Source organism: Brachyhypopomus gauderio, chromosome 18 (genome assembly GCF_052324685.1).
Source record: "Brachyhypopomus gauderio isolate BG-103 chromosome 18, BGAUD_0.2, whole genome shotgun sequence".
NCBI lineage: Eukaryota > Metazoa > Chordata > Actinopteri > Gymnotiformes > Hypopomidae > Brachyhypopomus > Brachyhypopomus gauderio.
Window position 1 is genome coordinate 1,683,519 of NC_135228.1, and position 16,683 is coordinate 1,700,201.

The following is a 16,683-nucleotide window of genomic DNA, read 5'->3' on the forward strand; positions in this document are numbered from 1 at the left end:
TACTGAGTGTGTCTCCACAGAGCTGGCTGACTGAAGGAGTCTCAGTGACTCTAAGCTGTGAGGTCAGAGTCTCCTCTACAGGATGGACATTCAGCTGGTACAGAGCTGTTCCCTATAGTGGAGATTTAACTCAAGTATTAGACATTACTGACTCACTGATGTATGAGAGCTATAGTGCAGAGCTCCTCTCAGACAGCAGCAGAGGAGCTGGAGGCTCCTACACTCTCAGTCCTGCTGCTCTTCATCACACAGGACTTTATGTGTGCAGAGCACAGAGAGGAGAAACACCTTATGAGACAGAATACAGCAACCTACAGCCACTATGGATCACTGGTGAGGAAATACAACAGTAATATGGGTTTAAGTGGTAGTGTGATGAAGGTTGAAGACTCCTTTACCCAGGGTTCAAACCAGGTCTGAAAGGAGGTAAATGTGAGTTCTGTCCACCGGACCAAAGAGCAGCCAGAACATCGATTTGACCTGACTGACATACTATAGACATACCAGTTCAAAGAGTGAAAAGCACAAATCCACTAGTGAAAGTGTGAGAGTCACACAGAGGGAACTGTGTGTGCTGCTTCAGAGAACTGCCTGATTTAGAATGTAATCCATCAGATCATCTATAATAATCCATCAGATAATCAAATAATCTATAAGGTAATCTAACAGCTGGTGCAAATATTGAGGACAGTTTTGATTTTTAGAAATGTAACTTCCTCAGTGTATGTTTCAGAGATTCTGGCCACACCCAGAACTGCCAGAGGGCACCATCACCGCAATACTAATCAGTGCACCTGAACTCCATTACAAAAATAACCACCTTACTTAAGGATATTCTGAACAGCACTTCATTGTCAAGTTTTGCCTCCTTGCCTTGCATTACCAAGCCAATTGTTCTGTTTTTTCTCTGTCTGATCTCCTCGTTGTTGACCTTTGCTCTGCCCCATGATTCCTCTCCTGTGCCTTTGTGTTCCTCTGACTGCTGTTCCTAGTCTCTTCTGGTTTTTTGACTCTCTGCCTGGTGTATTTATGACTCTGTCTACCTTTGTGCTGCTGCCCGCCAACCCTCAGGATTTTCCCGTTGGTACCTCTGTTTGCTGCATTCATTAAATTTTTGTTTATATTAATCTGCATATGGATCCTTCTCTGTCTTCTGAGTCATGATTATTACAGGATGATGTTAGTTAGGGGTGGGAATCGTTTACTATCTCACGATTCGATTCCGATTTTGGGGGCCACGATTCGATTCAAAACGATTTTCGATTCAAAAAACGATTTGATTTATAAAAATGTCTGCTTCAGTCTATAAAATCTGCATGATCTACTACAGTCTGCTTTGCAAGACAGAAAGACAAATACAGAAAATTAAGCGTCTTTCACATTTAATTAACAAAAATAAAGTGCTTTGGTAAAATAAAATGGTTTTTGTTGTGTTACCAAAATTCTTGAGCTTCATTTTGCGAGCTGTCAGGGCTGGCTCGGATGCAGTTCCCCCAGCCTTTGCTAGGGGCACCAGAGTTAGTCCCAGACTAAACCAGCGTAACCGTACACAGCCAGGTCTCTGCTTTCTCTGTGATTGCTTATCGTTTAATGGTCTCGCCACCTCTCTGTTATGCTTTCTCTTTACTTATTCGAGTTTCTATCTCCTGCGTCGCTTCCTGACCCATTTCCCAATCCAATATTTCTTCCTATCTGTTTTGTCTTTATTTTTGGGAAGGGTTTTATTTTGCTGCGGTGTTTTTTGCCAGTTACTTCTGCTGGCGTCCTTGGTTTGCTTTTCGCGTTGCATTTATCCGCACTGTTTTTTAGTTACTGTTGGTATTTTGTTTCTTCCTCCCGTCTCACTACGGTTGAGTGTTATTTTTCACGCGTTGTATTTTCCGTGTTGTTTTTTTGTTTCTATTTGCTCCATGCCCTCATGGTTTTGGTTTCTATTCTCTTGCGCGTCGAGTCTTCCATGTTGTTTTGTTTGTTCGTTCTGGGTCGCTGTGCGCGTTTCCCTCTCGCTAATACATTTGACAAATGTCAAACGTCTTGATCTTGCGAACCGGCACTTGGGTTCACCATGACTTAGAATTGATTTAGGGACATTTAAAATCGATTCTGAATTGTAGTAAATGAGAATCGATTTTTAATATATTAATTGATTTTTTGGCACACCTCTAATGTTAATCCCACACACTTCAAAGAAACTTTTTCACAGTTTTAATGTAATTCCTGAATAATTCACATTCACAATTCACAATAAGGCATTGATCAGTATACAACTACATCTTAGTAACTGCATAACTTTATTGTTTAATGGGTATAAAAGTGGTTGTTACTTTTGCGTATTCATTGCATGAGTGTCATGTGTAGATGTAGTCTGTGTCTATATATGTACTTCCTGTGGGTGTGGCTGTTTGTGTGTGTGTTCACTCGTCTCCTTAGTGCAATGTATTACACGCGGTGGCCGTTATGTGTTAAATATATATTGTGTTCCCTGTTGCTTGTGTGCTACTTAAGAATTGTTTGTCTAAATAAACTACGTGTTGAATGCAAGTCGTCTCGCATCATTATAGAAGAAATAAACTACATTTACATATTAAATACATTTATTATTTAGACCAGGGGTCGGCAACCTATGGCACGCGGAGGCATAATCAGTGGCACGCGACACGGTGGACCAGCATCAGCAAAAAAAATTAGTAATAAAAAATCTCAGACAGAGAGCACGATTCTCCAATCGAAATCGCTCTTCAACGATAAGCGGATGCGTTTATATTTGGCGATCGATCGCGATATAATACTTAATTTGTGTCCATTTACACCCCAAGCTCAACCCCCGCTCAACAACTTACGTTCGCCACCCCCCCCGCTCAACAATTTAAACTCGCTTGTTACTCGGCACACTCATTGACTAGACATGTTAAAGTTGGCACTCCATGTCTCAAAGGTTGCCGACCCCTGATTTAGACAATGATTTATTTATTTATTATTTACACATGATAACACATCTTAATTTTTTTTTTCTGTCTGTAAGGTGAGTCTCCTCCAGTTTCTCTGATCATCAGACCCAACAGAACTCAACATTTTGATAATGACTCTGTCACACTGAGCTGTGAGGGACAGAGTGACTCTGCTGGATGGAGAGTGATACGATACACACACAGTGAGAGTGGGAGAGTGTCACATTGTTTATCATTCTGGGGATCAGTTACAGGATCTACATGCACCATCAGCTCCCTCTCCATATATCACACTGGAGTGTACTGGTGTCAGTCTGAATCTGGAGAGAGCAGTAACCCTGTCAACATCACAGTACACGGTGAGCCTCCATTTAGTTCTATGAAATGTGACAAAGCTAAGTTGTTATTGTTTATGAATAAATTATGTCTCAACACTTTGTATTTGCTGTTTTACAGAGAGACCCCAGGCGGTACTGAGTGTGACTCCACAGAGCTGGATGACTGAAGGAGTCTCAGTGACTCTAAGCTGTGAGGTCAGAGACTCCTCTACAGGATGGACATTCAGCTGGTACAGAGCTGTTCCCTACAGAGAAGATTTAACTCAAGTATTAGACAGTATTGCCTCACTGTTTGAAAGCTATAGTGTAGATCTCCTCTCAGACAGCAGCAGAGGAGCTGGAGGCTCCTACACTCTCAGTCCTGCTGCTCTTCATCACACAGGAGTTTATGTGTGCAGAGCAAAAAGAGGAGAAGCACCTTATGAGACAGAATACAGCAACCTACAGCCACTATGGATCACTGGTGAGGAAATACAAAAGTAATATGGGTTTAAGTGGTAGTGTGATGAAGGTTGAATGCTCCTCTACCCAGGGTTCAAATACAGGTCTGAAAAGAGGTAAATGTGAGTTCTGTCCACCACACCAAAGAGCAGCCGGAACACAGATTTGACCTTCCTAAGTGACTCTCATACCATAGACATACCAGTCCATAAACAGTGAGAGGCACAAGTCCACTAGTGAAAGTGTGAGAGTCTCACAGAGGGGACTGGATGTGCTGCTTCAGAGAACTGCCTGATTAGAATGTAATCAGATAATCTATAATAATCCATCAGATAATCAAATAATCTATCAGATAGATCTAACAGCTAGTGCAGATATTGAGGACCGTTTTGATTTTTTGAAATCCCATGATTCCTCTCCTGTGCTTAGCCCTTGTGTACCTCTGCCTGCCGTTCCTAGTCTCTTCTGGTTTTTTGACTCTCTGCCTGCTGTATTGTTGACTCTCTGCCTGGTGTATTTTTGACTCTCTGCCTGGTGTATTTTTGACTCTGTCTACCTTTGCATTGCCCCTTTGTGCTGCTGCCCACCAACCCTTGGGATTTTACAGTTGGTACCTCTGTTTGCTGTATTTACATTTATTAAATTACTGTTTATATTAATATGCATATGGATCCTTCTCTGCCTTCTGAGTCACGATTATTACAGGATGATGTTAATCCCACACACTTCAAAGAAACTTTAATGTAATTACTGAATAATTTACATTTGTTTTGTGAATTAAATATTGATTATATTCACATTTTTTGTCTAAAGTTCTTGAGAGGGCTGTTTCCATACAGCTACAGGCTTTTCTGTCCACTAATAATCTTTTTAAGACATTCCAGTCAGGTTACCGCACCCTTCACTGCACCGAGACAGCTGTCCTCAGCGTACTTAATAATTTGCTCCTTTTCTCTGACTCTGACCGTGCATCTATCCTTCTCCTCCCTGATCTAACTACCGCTTTCGGCATTGTTAACCATAAAATACTCCTCTCACGTCCCTCCTGGATTGGTCTCTCTGGCACTGTGCTTTCCTGGTTTACATCCTATCTTACTGACAGGTCTCAGTATGTTAGTATTGGGAGGCACAAATCCATTTGTGGGTGTGCCACAAGGTTCTGTTCTTGGTCCACTGTTATTTATCTTATACATACTTCCTCTTGGCAATATTATCCGTTCCTTTCATCTTAATTTTCACTTCTTCGCTGATGACACGCAGATCTACCTCAACGTCAAATCTACAGATTCCTTCCCTCCTTCCATATTGCTGTCCTGCATCCAGGAGATAACACACTGGCTAAGCTGCGACTTCCTTAATCCGAATGCCTCAAAAACACAATTCATGGTTATCGGTACCATGTCAGCCATCTCTCTCTCGCAGACTGTGCGCAATTTATGTGTTCTGTTTGACTCCTGTCTCATGTTTGTACCACACATCAATTCTGTCTGTAAGTCTGCCTTTCTCCATCTCCGGAAAATTGCTCGGCTTCGGCCCATACTCTCACCTACAGCTGCCGGATCCCTGGTCCATGCTTTCACCACTTCTAGATTATATTATTGTAACTCACTGCTCTATGGTCTACCAGTGAAAACACTTCGCCCTCTCCAGTACATTCAAAATTCTGCAGCCAGAGTCCTTGTGTCAGCAAAAAAAATTTAAACGTATCACTCCAATCCTCCATAAACTACACGGTTTCAGAACGCATCCGCTACAAAATCCTCTTAATGACTTTTAAAGCCCTCCATGGCCTCGCACCTGTTTACCTCTCCAACCTGTTGCACCCTCACGTTCCATCATGACAGCTCAGGTCCTCTAACTCGGTTCTATTAACCATCCCAAGACACAGACTTTCCACTATGGGTGGCAGATCTTTCAGTGTTGCTGCCCCCACTCTCTGGAACTCTCTACCTTCCTCTCTTCGCTCCTCTGCCTCTCTTCCTATTTTCAAAGCTCAACTAAAAACCTTCCTATTCTCTCACTACTTCCACTCTCGCTGATACTCCCTAACTCTCCTCTCCTATGTATGACCATGTTCATGTAAAGCGACCTTGGGTATGTCATAGGCGCTATATAAAATAAACATATTATTATTATTATTATGTTAATCATGTCCATGCAGACACTATAACACAGTCTGTGTGAAAAGTACTGCTTGTACTGCTTAGTAATCAACTGTAACCATATTGAAGATGTTTTTCTGTAAGTGTTCTGTGCAGCCGAAGAGTTAGAGATGATATTGCTTATCTGTTTCTATGCACCCAAGGTTGAATCCCAGGGAAACTAATAACTGCTCCTGGGAAGCAGCATCCTTAGTTTTTTCTACACACACACTTTAACTATAAAGAATCTGGACTGAGAGAGACAGTTCAAAGTTGCTGCATGAAGCGTAAGCTTCACATCATACTTTATACTTTTATATTTTGCAACTGTCTTGCTATCAAATAAATACTGCTTAATATATAATAAGACCTCCACTTCTGTGCCATCAATTCCACCAGTTTCTGATCAGTATGCCTTAAAAATAACTGCATATTAGTAACTGCATAACTTTATTGTTTAATGGATATAAAAGTGTTTGTTACTCTTGCGTATTCATTGCATGAAAGTGTCAAGTTGCAGCTCCGTAACCCTCCCTTCATGTGTAGATGTAGTCTGTGTCTATATATGTACTTCCTGTGGGTGTGGCTGTTTGTGTATGTGTTCACTTAGTCTCGTTAGTGCAATGTGTTACACGCGATGGTCATTATGTGTTAAGTATATATTGTGTTCCCTGTTGCTTGTGTGGTACTTAGGAATTGTTTGTCTAAATAAACTATGTGTTTATAAGACTCACATCATTACAGAAGTATGAAACTACATTTACATATTGAATGCATTTATTATTTAGACAAAGATTTTTTTATCTATTATTTACACATGATAACACATCTTAATTGTTTTTTTTCTGTCTGTAAGGTGAGTCTCCTCCAGTCTCTCTGATCGTCAGTCCCAACAGAATTCAACACTTTTATGGTGACTCACTCTCACTGAGCTGTGAGGGACAGAGTAACTCTACAGGATGGACAGTGAGAGGATACACATACAGATGGGGAGTGTCAGAATGTTTCACATTCCAGGGGTCAGTTACAGGATCTACCTGCACCATCAGTGTCCTCCACAGATCCCACACTGGAGTGTACTGGTGTCAGTCTGAATCTGGAGGGAGCAGTAATCCTGTCAACATCACAGTACACTGTGAGTCTCCATATAGTGCGCTTATTAAGGGGAAAATGAATTGTTTTATCACAGAATATTAGTCAAAGTCAAATTTATTTAAATATAATGCTTTTTACAAAACGTGGTCACAAAGTAGCTTAACAAGCACATCGGTCCTGAGCAAGCCAGGGGCAACAGTGGCAAGGAAAAACTCCCTAGTTCAGTTAACAGGAATTCTATAATATAATTGGTTGATGACCTGAACACATCAATGCATCTGCACTGTTGTGTTTATTTGTCTGAGGTGAATCAGAAACACTAAACTGTGACGCAGGGATCGAGGCGGCACGAGGCACAGACTGCATGTCAAACTCTTCATTATTCATAGTCAAAATAAAGAAGGAACACAAATACACGGGCTGCAAAGCAGCAGCAAAGCAGCTCAACACACACACAGTCTGAATAGCAGACGGTGATCCTGACGAGAGGATAAGAGCAGGTTTAGGGATGTGAGGTGTAGACTGCTTTCAATGTGCAGCACTGGACTGCACAACCTGGGAGCACACTGATAGACTACAGGTGTTAATACTGGAGTGATTGAGACCTACAGAATGGTTTAGTGCCCGGAGGCGTGTGCAGTGTGGGTGTGAGTATGAGTGTTAAGTATTTTTTTTCTCTGTTCTAGATTATGTGATCCTGGATAGTCCTGTCCATCCTGTAACTGAGGGAAATCCTCTGACTCTACACTGTTTACTTCGCCCCACTGTCACATCAGACCTCAGAGCTGATTTCTATAAAGATGGATTACTCATCCAGAACCAGACTGCAGGAGAGATGACCATCCACACTGTCTCAAAGTCAGATGAGGGTCTCTACCACTGTAAACACCCAGAGAGAGGAGAGTCAGCACACAGCTGGGTCTCAGTCAGAGGTGAGAGAGCAATGATTTCACATATTTATTATTTAATTAGGGTTCACACACATAGTGTGGGAATCCTATTGTAATTGCTCGAGTTTTTCTTCTTCTTCTTCTTCTTATTATTATTATTTTTCAGGCTGTAAAACGCATACTGCAGCCTAGACCGTAATGCCCAGAAACACCAAACTTGGCAGATAGATGCACCAGAGGTGCAATGAGGGAAAGCCAGACAATGACCTACATTGGCCTGATGGTGGTGCTATAGCGCAGCATTTTGCATTTTGGTCCATATCTCCTACACCGTAGGTCCAAGATACAAAATTCCACTTCTCATGGATTCCTTGGCTCAAGCTAAAACAAAAAAGCCTCAAGAACCCTTTAGCTCCGCCCACTTAGATTTCGAGTTAATTTGCATAATGTGCAAAATTGCGCACATATTTGAGCGCAAACTAGTCCCTGGATTTTTTACATACATGCACATATGTGGTATCAATATGTTCAGAAGAGTCTGAACCTTAAAATGTATCCAGCAAAAATGCTAATTTCTTCACTACTTAGAGAGTATAAGCCAGGGGTGCTCATTACGTCGATCGCGAAGGAAGTGTCGGTTGATCGCGAAGGAATGTGCGTAGATCGCGTCACATAAAATAGTAGTAGATGAATCGCACATCTGCACTGACGGTTGTATTTTGATTGACATTCACGGTAGCCAATCTGCAATCCACTCAACAAATTACGTTCGCAATGCATAAAATACATGTTAAAGTGCCTCTGTCACCTTCTCCCTCTCACTCAGTCTCTCTCACACGCTCACCCACATTCCCCCTCCCATCTCTGTGCCCTAAGTAAACATTGCTCTGGCCATGTTTTAGTATATGTTGTCATAGTTTGACTACATACACTACCACACACATACACACTTCTACCTAAATGTATGTATAGTTTGTATGCATATCTATAGTATATGTATAGTATATGTCAGTCATGCCAGTAATGTCATTCGTATCAGTCATATCAGACATGCCAGTCATGTCAGTCCAGTCATGCCAATCATTTCAGTCCAGTCATATCAGTCATGTCAGTCCAGTCATGTCAGACATAAGTCATGCCAGTCATGTCACTCATTACAGTCATGCCAGTTATGTCAGTCATATCAGTCATGTTACTTTTGTTCATCATGCCAGTGATGTCATTCCAGTCATGCCAGTCATATCAGTTATGTCAGTCATGTTATGCCAGGCTTTGCAGACTACATTCATACTTTGAATACACGGGCAGTCATGTTAGGTGTGCTAGGTGTGCAAGGAGTGAATTAAAAGTTGAATAATAACACAATAATAACGTCTCTGGCTCCCTCAATCTCTCTCTGTCGGTGATATACAGGCCCAATCATGTATAGACACATGCAGACCTTCCTATATTGTTCACATAGATGCAGCCCTAGCCAGATGTGCTATTTCTGTGTCTCCCTTTCTGACACACGCAGATGTCATCACACACTATCTGTAGAGCACACACTGGCCAACCCCAAACAGCTTCTTTTCACTTTTAAGTCTAAAGGACCTTTTGGGCTTCCTTTTGCCTATAGAGGTTGTCGTGGAAATTTTCTAATAAATGGATGAGGACTCAGACGTGGTTAAAATGATTGATTTAATAAGACAAAAATCACGCAGACATGAGAGTCTCATTCAAGCATGACACTCTGAAGGAAGAGGGCAGTCCTCTTCCCTTTTATACACAGTTCAACAGTTCTAACAGGCAAGTTATTATTAGCACAGCATGTACCAAAACACAGGTATCCAGCAGGCTACTTTTACCTAACAAGTGTGTATCTCCTAATATGGACTCTCCTAGAGTTAGTGGAAGAAACTGGTGTATCAATAGAATGCAAAGACAGCTGAATCCCAGGATAGTGGACTAGTGACACTCAGTTGACAAAGTACTCTGACCTTCTGCACTTTGCCTGACCTTGGCCATAGTATGGAACACATGAGCTAAACCTGGTTACACTGAATCACACTAAGTCAGTGTGTAGTCCTTCTGCTTAGCCAAAATGGACAAATACTAACTCATAAGTATTATAATAATCTCTAAACATAATCTAATCAATGATAATTAATCAATAATCAATAATTTCTGTCACAAGGTCAAAATGCCTATTGGTGTGTGAACCCTCCAATCGCCGCTTGTGGCTATATTATTGCTGTTATTATTCAACTTCTGAATCTGGAGGGAGTCTGTCATCATCATAGTCCATTGGGAGTCTCCATGTGGACAGACCTCTTTACCAAACAAGTAGACTGAACATATTCTGAACATATTCTTAACACTATTCTATGCTCACTGTCATGTTACAAAGGGACCCCTCCCTTTGGGTGTGTGTAGGTGTAGTCCATGTCTAATATGTACTTTCCGTGGGTGTGGTTGTTTGTGTGTGTGTTCACACATCTGGTTAGTCTAATGTGCTACATGCGGTGCTTGTTAGAGCAGGTCTATGGGCAATTTTGCTGTTTAAGCATGGTTACATAAATGTGTCTATAAACATACTTAATTATAGCATCTTACCCACATGTCTCATATTAAAATGTTTAGAACAATCTCAGCTCTCTTCCTAATGAGGTTACATTGACTTAGAGTATTGCATAAATAAAGAATATGGTCCTAAACCTGGAAATATGAGGCATATTTTCAAAAATTCTTTCATATTTTATATAAAATTACACATTTACTGAAAGAGATCAATAATTGTCAGGAACAGCACATGATACCCATGTGATGCGGTTCACCTGTCGCTCATCGCCCCTCCCCTTTGCTACTATTTAAGCTTCCTCCTCTCTCTTCCGGGTTGCGAAGTATTGTTGCCATGCCACATACCAAGCGTTTTCTCAGTGTTACTGCTCTCCCGTGTACCGACCTCTGCTCTCCTCCTAGACCTCGTCCCCTGCCTAGTCCCTTTGTACCTCCTGGCTTCTGTCTCATCGGCGTGACCCTGGACTTTCCTGACTACGATTACATCACTCCTGCACTACACCCCCTGAACAGTGTTACTCGCCTGTTTGATCACTCCGTGATTGCTGTTTCAATAAAAGCGGCTATTATCCGCACTTGGATCCTTGTCTGCCTGATCAGTACGTTACAATAATATTGTTGCTTGAAAAATGTTTGCTCAAGTGTTTGCTTCACAAAAATAGTGAAACATGTAATATATATAGTAGTATACAAGTATAAAGTAGTGTACAGAAATGTGTACACAAAACTACCAAACTACCAGGCTAAATCAGCTTAGCCAAAACCATATCCACTCATCTAGATTATTCTATACTATACTTTCACATCTACAAAGTAAACATATAGGCAAAAGACAAAAACGAAATAATAAAAAAAATAATTTAAAAAAAAGTAAAAATAATTTTATAAAGAACAAATTTTGCACAGAAGCAGTTTCTAGCTAGCCAGCCAGCCAGGAGGCTAGCTAGACAGATAGTAACACATTGCGAGCCGATCTGCGATCGTCCGCTATTATAGTGAGCAATATTGCAAAATAACATTCATTTAGCCTTCGATCTGTTATACTTTTCATAAAACCCTTCAGGAAATCAACATAGGTTCATAACTGCTATGTAGATCACTAGGGCTAGGAGTAGTTGATGGTGAACTACTGAGCAAAACCGGTTTGTTTACCTCAGGCGTCAGAAAGCGTCTAAAGCTTCCGCAAAGGGCGATATGTTTCCTGAGGTCATCGGGTCGTCGGGTCATCATGAGTCTCTCCTCAGGCCTACAATATGTAGGGACTTGGATATTTCTGCATGATAATGATTGAGCCGCTGCCATTTTTCTCCGGTCGCGTTGTCTAAGCAAAATCAGTCATCGCAAGCGCGCGGTAAAAACAATCGCTGTTTTCAGCGGTTTGTAGGAGGTTCTTCCCAGAGTTTTAGTAGTATGACATCATTGAATGTCCACTTTCTCTCATCCCGTTAAAAGAATTCGCATTTCGCGCTTGTTTCTTTTTGAGCCTGCTTGAATTTTAACTTCGCGTTTGGACCGTTCAAAACATTGTGGGACTGTTCAAAAGATATTAATAGATACATGGACTGTTACATTATAGTCTTGTTCATTGTTTCCTGAAGTTTTATCCCAGTCTGTACATTTTAAGGTAGTTTTTTAAGGCTCCCAAGACAACGTGTTGGTCCGATGAACCATGATAACGGTGGGCACAGACTAGCAACATGCTAAAACTAGCCAGGGTTGCCAGGTCCTGTAAAAAATATCCCACACAAAGTCAGTGTAAAACTAGCCCAAAGCACAAAGTTGTTGACGGGGGAGGGGGGTGGCGAGTGTTTAAAATGGAGACAAATTAAGTATTATATCGCGATCGATTCTTAATGTTGACTTGTAACTCCCGCGGTAGCCCAAATCAAAAGTAGCCCAAAAAACCACACCCCGCGACCCCAGAATTTTTACCCGCGGCTGGATTTTCAAATAAGCCCAATTTGGCGTGAAAACCGCAAACCTGGCAACTATGGCAACATGCTAAAACTAGCGCACATTTCTTGATCACAAGTTTTAGGTTAATTGCATTAAAAATATAGGGCCGATTTAAATGTGAATATCTTTGGACTGGCTTGATCAAATGTGACAATTGAGGCATCTTTTTTTAGTTATATTGTGCTGCATCTAATAAAACTATTTTAAATGTGATTAAATAATTTTGAAAAAAATGTCCAAGTCCCTACAATATGGGGTCATCAGTAAACGAAACTACAGTGCATCATCGCGCAAATCCCGAGCCGACCTGTGATCGCCCTCTAATATAGTGATCGATGTTGCAAAATAACATTCATTCAGCCTTCGATCGTTTATATTTTTCATAAACCCCTCAGGAAATCAACATAGGTTTATCAGTAGATGCTAGCTAGCTGCTAGCTAGCGAATGAACTACACGGGAACATCGCGCAAATCGCGAGCCTATCTGTGATCACCCGCTATTATAGTGATCAATATTGCAAAATAACATTCACAGGGTTGCCAACTCTCACGCATTGAGCGTGAGACACACGCATTTGACCGTTTTCACACGCTCTCACGCCACACTTCCGATATCTCACGCCGAAAAAAAATCTAGTTTATTTACCTCTGATCCATATCTATGATTCAATGAGTTACTAGTTCACTCTGGCGCCAACCACCCGCGATCGATAGATCGCGATATAACACGTAATTTGTGTCCATTTTACGCTCCCCCCCCCCCCCCCCCCCCCCGTCAACAACTTACGCTCGCCACCTCTCCTCCGGGTTCAAATCTCACGCAAAGCAATCTTCAAAAGTTGGCAACCCTGCATTCATTTAGTCCATCATCATCAGCCGTGTAGATAACTAGACACTAGCTAGCTAGCGGCCGTCAATGTTAGTATTTCTGTTTGTTCGCAAGTAAATGCATCTAAAGCCGTCCTAAAGCCCTCCTACTTCCGTGAAGGGCGATGTGAGTGAGGTCAGCGGTCATGTAATGACTGACACTTGAATCCGCCAGTAACAGGAGTCACAGGCAGTCACACCGGGGGAGCAATAACCCCCCCCCCCCCCCCCCCTTGCAAGCCATAAAAGGATTAGCTATATATGGGCATGCTTTAACTCGGTCATGTATTGCCACCTTGTGGCCAGTCTGCTCAAGCATGAATTAACATTTAAAGGGACAGCATCCAGTTTCCAAAAACGTATGAACCATGTGTCTGCGATGTTGTATCGCTGAGATATTAATAAAATTATTAGAAATACTTGCACGGTGGCCATCTTGGACTCATCGGTGCGTCAGTAGCCCTGGGAGAGTTAGGCGTTAGGTATATATTGTGTGTGTTAGTCTTGTTCCGTGCTCGTCTTTGTGAGTCTCGTTAATGTTGTATGTCCTGCTGTCACTCTGCTAAGTGCAGCTAGTTCTGTTCTTTAATAAACCCCGTATATGCAGGGTTGCCAACTCTCACGCATTGAGCGTGAGACACACATATTTGACCGTTTTCACACGCTCTCACGCCACACTTCCGATATCTCATGCCGAAAAAAATATCCAGTTTATTTACCTCAGATCCACATATATGATTCAATACGTTACTAGTTCGCTAGCTCTGGCGCCATCCATCGGCGATATAACACTGAATCTGTGTCCATTTTACGTTCGCCCCCCCCCCCCCCAACAACTTTCGTTCGCCCCCCCCCCCCCCCCCCCCCGCTCAACAAAATACACTCGCCACCGGCTCCAGGTTAAAATCTCACTCCAAGCGAACGTCAAAAGTTGGCAACCCTGTATATGTGTACACATACTCGTCTGTGCTTCCTCACACCATGACCCTAAAAATGAAGACCTGCTTTTGACAACACGTGTTTAAAACACTAAAGCAGTGTTCTGTAAGCCACTCTGGACAAGCACATCTAACAAGCTCTATGTCTCTGATATTAAGACATTTAATGGGCTTGTGTTTACATTTTAATATTTTTGGTGTGTGCATATATGTGTTGTCAGGTCTGTCACATTCAGAAGCTCCATTCTCAGTTCTCAGACTGTTTAGTAATCTACTGGCAGCATCTCCATATTTGCTGGTGTCCATCATACTGGGGGTCAAATGCTACAGAGCTCGTGGTAAGAACTCTTCATCTTTGCCTGTACACATCACACACACTGGAATAAAAGCTCAGACATCTAGAAACAGTCAACAGAGGATTTGAATTAATAAACTGGCAGCAGTAGAAAGTAATTTAAAATGGCAGTAGATCATGAGATTGTTGTAATATTTATCTGAGGGTCACTGACCCACTGCTGTCACCTATGATCATGTTGTTTCCAGAGTTCTGTGTCTGAAACATCTCTCACCACATCTGTGAATGTCACAGACACAAGTAGCATAAACCAAATGTAATAGTGTATCATAGTGAGACATTCTGACTCCTGCACTTTTAATCAGTTCATTTTTTTCTACAGTTCAGACTGGTGAAAACCAAAGTCAGAATGCAGTGATGGAGGAGTGAGAATACATAATGACTTCTGTCCAGAGGTGGGACCAAGTCAGTGTTTTGCAAGTCTCAAGTAAGTCCAAGTCTTTATCCTCAAGTCCCGAGTCAAGTCTCAAGCAAAGACAGTCAACTCAAGTCAAGTCTCGAGTCAAGACAAGCAACCGTCAAGTCAAGTCCCAAGTCTGAAACTTGGAATTTCAAGTCCTTCCGAGTCTTTTTTTTACAGGCACCAACGCTTTACGAAAGCTACGCTGATGCGTTTCTTTACTCGTTTTGTTGGTGTCCGCCAGCCAAAAGATGACAGATCATTTACATTTTATCTTCTCTTAATTACATAAATGTACTTAAACAAGAATGTTTCGTTACATCATTTTACACGAAAATAGCAAGCTTCATCGTAAGCAAGATGCTGTCATTACGAATAGATATTCTAAATATAGACTAATAAAAGGTTAGGGTTATTTTTTCATTGTTTTCTGTTATTGTGGGGTCACGGTGTAGGCTACTATTGTTACCTGGAGATTCAGTGGGGTCACATATTCTGATGGCTGCCGTCAGAATTGGTGACCCCAGTTAAAAAGGCTCATCTGTACATCCCATTCATGATTTCTTTGTTGGCTGCAATGGTGAGGGGATGGTAAATCTTGTTTAAGCACATTTATGTAATTAAGAGACGATAAATGTAAATATAAACATCTGTCATATTTTGGCTCGTGGACACCAACAAAACGAGTAAAGAAAGTGCATCAGCGTAGTTTACGTACCATTCGTAAAGCGTTTGTGCCTCTGAACAGAAACTGTGAAATAGCGCCCCCTGTGGTCACAAAACTCGACGGTCACAGAATCTGGTGTAACGCCGGTCTGCGTCAGAAGGACGGAAATGAAATTAATGGGGCGCACTTTATAAATATTAATATGCGTTTTAAAATTTAGATTTGGGGTAAAAAAAATCAAGTCTTTGCAAGTAAACAGGTTCAAGTCCAATTCAAGTCCCAAGTTATTGGTGTAAAAGTCCAAGTCAAGTCTAAGTCTCTGAATATTTTTTCAAGTCAAGTCAAAAGTCTTAATATTAATGACTCGAGTCTGACTCGAGTCCAAGTCATGTGACTCGAGTCCCCACCTCTGCTTCTGTCTGCCTTAAATCTGTTCACTTCTGCTTTAGAGACTTAATATTTTTTATCTCTGCCATCTACCTGTATTATACTGTGTGCGTGTGTCTGTGTAAAATTGTCAAATCTATAATAATTTTTTTATTTCTTGTGCTGGGTTCATTTAATTTTAATATATAACATTACAAGTGCTACTAACATAATGCAAATGTCTAAACAGAGTTGGAAAAGGAAACTTAATCCATCTGAGTAAAATAAAAAAAACTCAAATAAATTTTGTCTCTGGAGGTTTTCATTCATGTGCTCATTTCTTCTCTCTGTGACAACTGCAGCTCTGTGTTGGTATCAGTTGAACTTGTCACATCTTCCTACAGCTCAGAGTGCTGCTATGAGGCTTCTGACAACAACAAGGACAAGACAAAACATCACTGGTGTATTTGTCTCCCTGTACTGGTTACCAGTGAGATACAGCAGCCAATTCAATGTTTCATTGTTTGTTTTAAGGCCTTACATATGGAGATAAATCTGTAGCAAAACTTGAGAGCGTAAAGGACCTGATTTGAGAACTTGTAAAACAAAATCTGTACATGTATTTTTTATTTGAGAACTTGTAATCTAAAAGTTGCACTTGTATTTTTTATTTGAGAACCTGTAAACTAAAAGTTGCACTTGTATTTTTTATTTGAGAATTT

At 41.2% G+C, this 16,683-nt stretch overlaps 1 protein-coding gene across 1 annotated transcript; it reads left to right on the forward strand.

The window, feature by feature from the left end:
* The first annotated feature begins 36 nt into the window (after nt 1-36).
* Nucleotides 37-16,114, forward strand: LOC143481755 (Fc receptor-like protein 5). Its single transcript, XM_076979899.1, has 7 exons — nt 37-333; nt 3,023-3,307; nt 3,405-3,749; nt 6,725-7,003; nt 7,650-7,895; nt 14,395-14,511; nt 14,851-16,114. The coding sequence occupies exons 1-7, from the start codon at nt 159-161 to the stop codon at nt 14,895-14,897; spliced, it is 1,494 nt and encodes a 497-aa protein (XP_076836014.1). The 5' UTR covers nt 37-158; the 3' UTR covers nt 14,898-16,114.
* The last annotated feature ends 569 nt before the right edge of the window (nt 16,115-16,683 follow it).

Coding starts and splice junctions, on each gene's coding strand:
- LOC143481755 (XM_076979899.1), top strand. CDS start 159: ATGTATGAGAGCTATAGTGCAGAGCTCCTCTCAGACAGCAGCAGAGGA. Junction 3,308..3,404: donor TGTCAACATCACAGTACACG/GTGAGCCTCCAT, acceptor GCTGTTTTACAG/AGAGACCCCAGGCGGTACTG. Junction 7,896..14,394: donor CAGCTGGGTCTCAGTCAGAG/GTGAGAGAGCAA, acceptor ATGTGTTGTCAG/GTCTGTCACATTCAGAAGCT.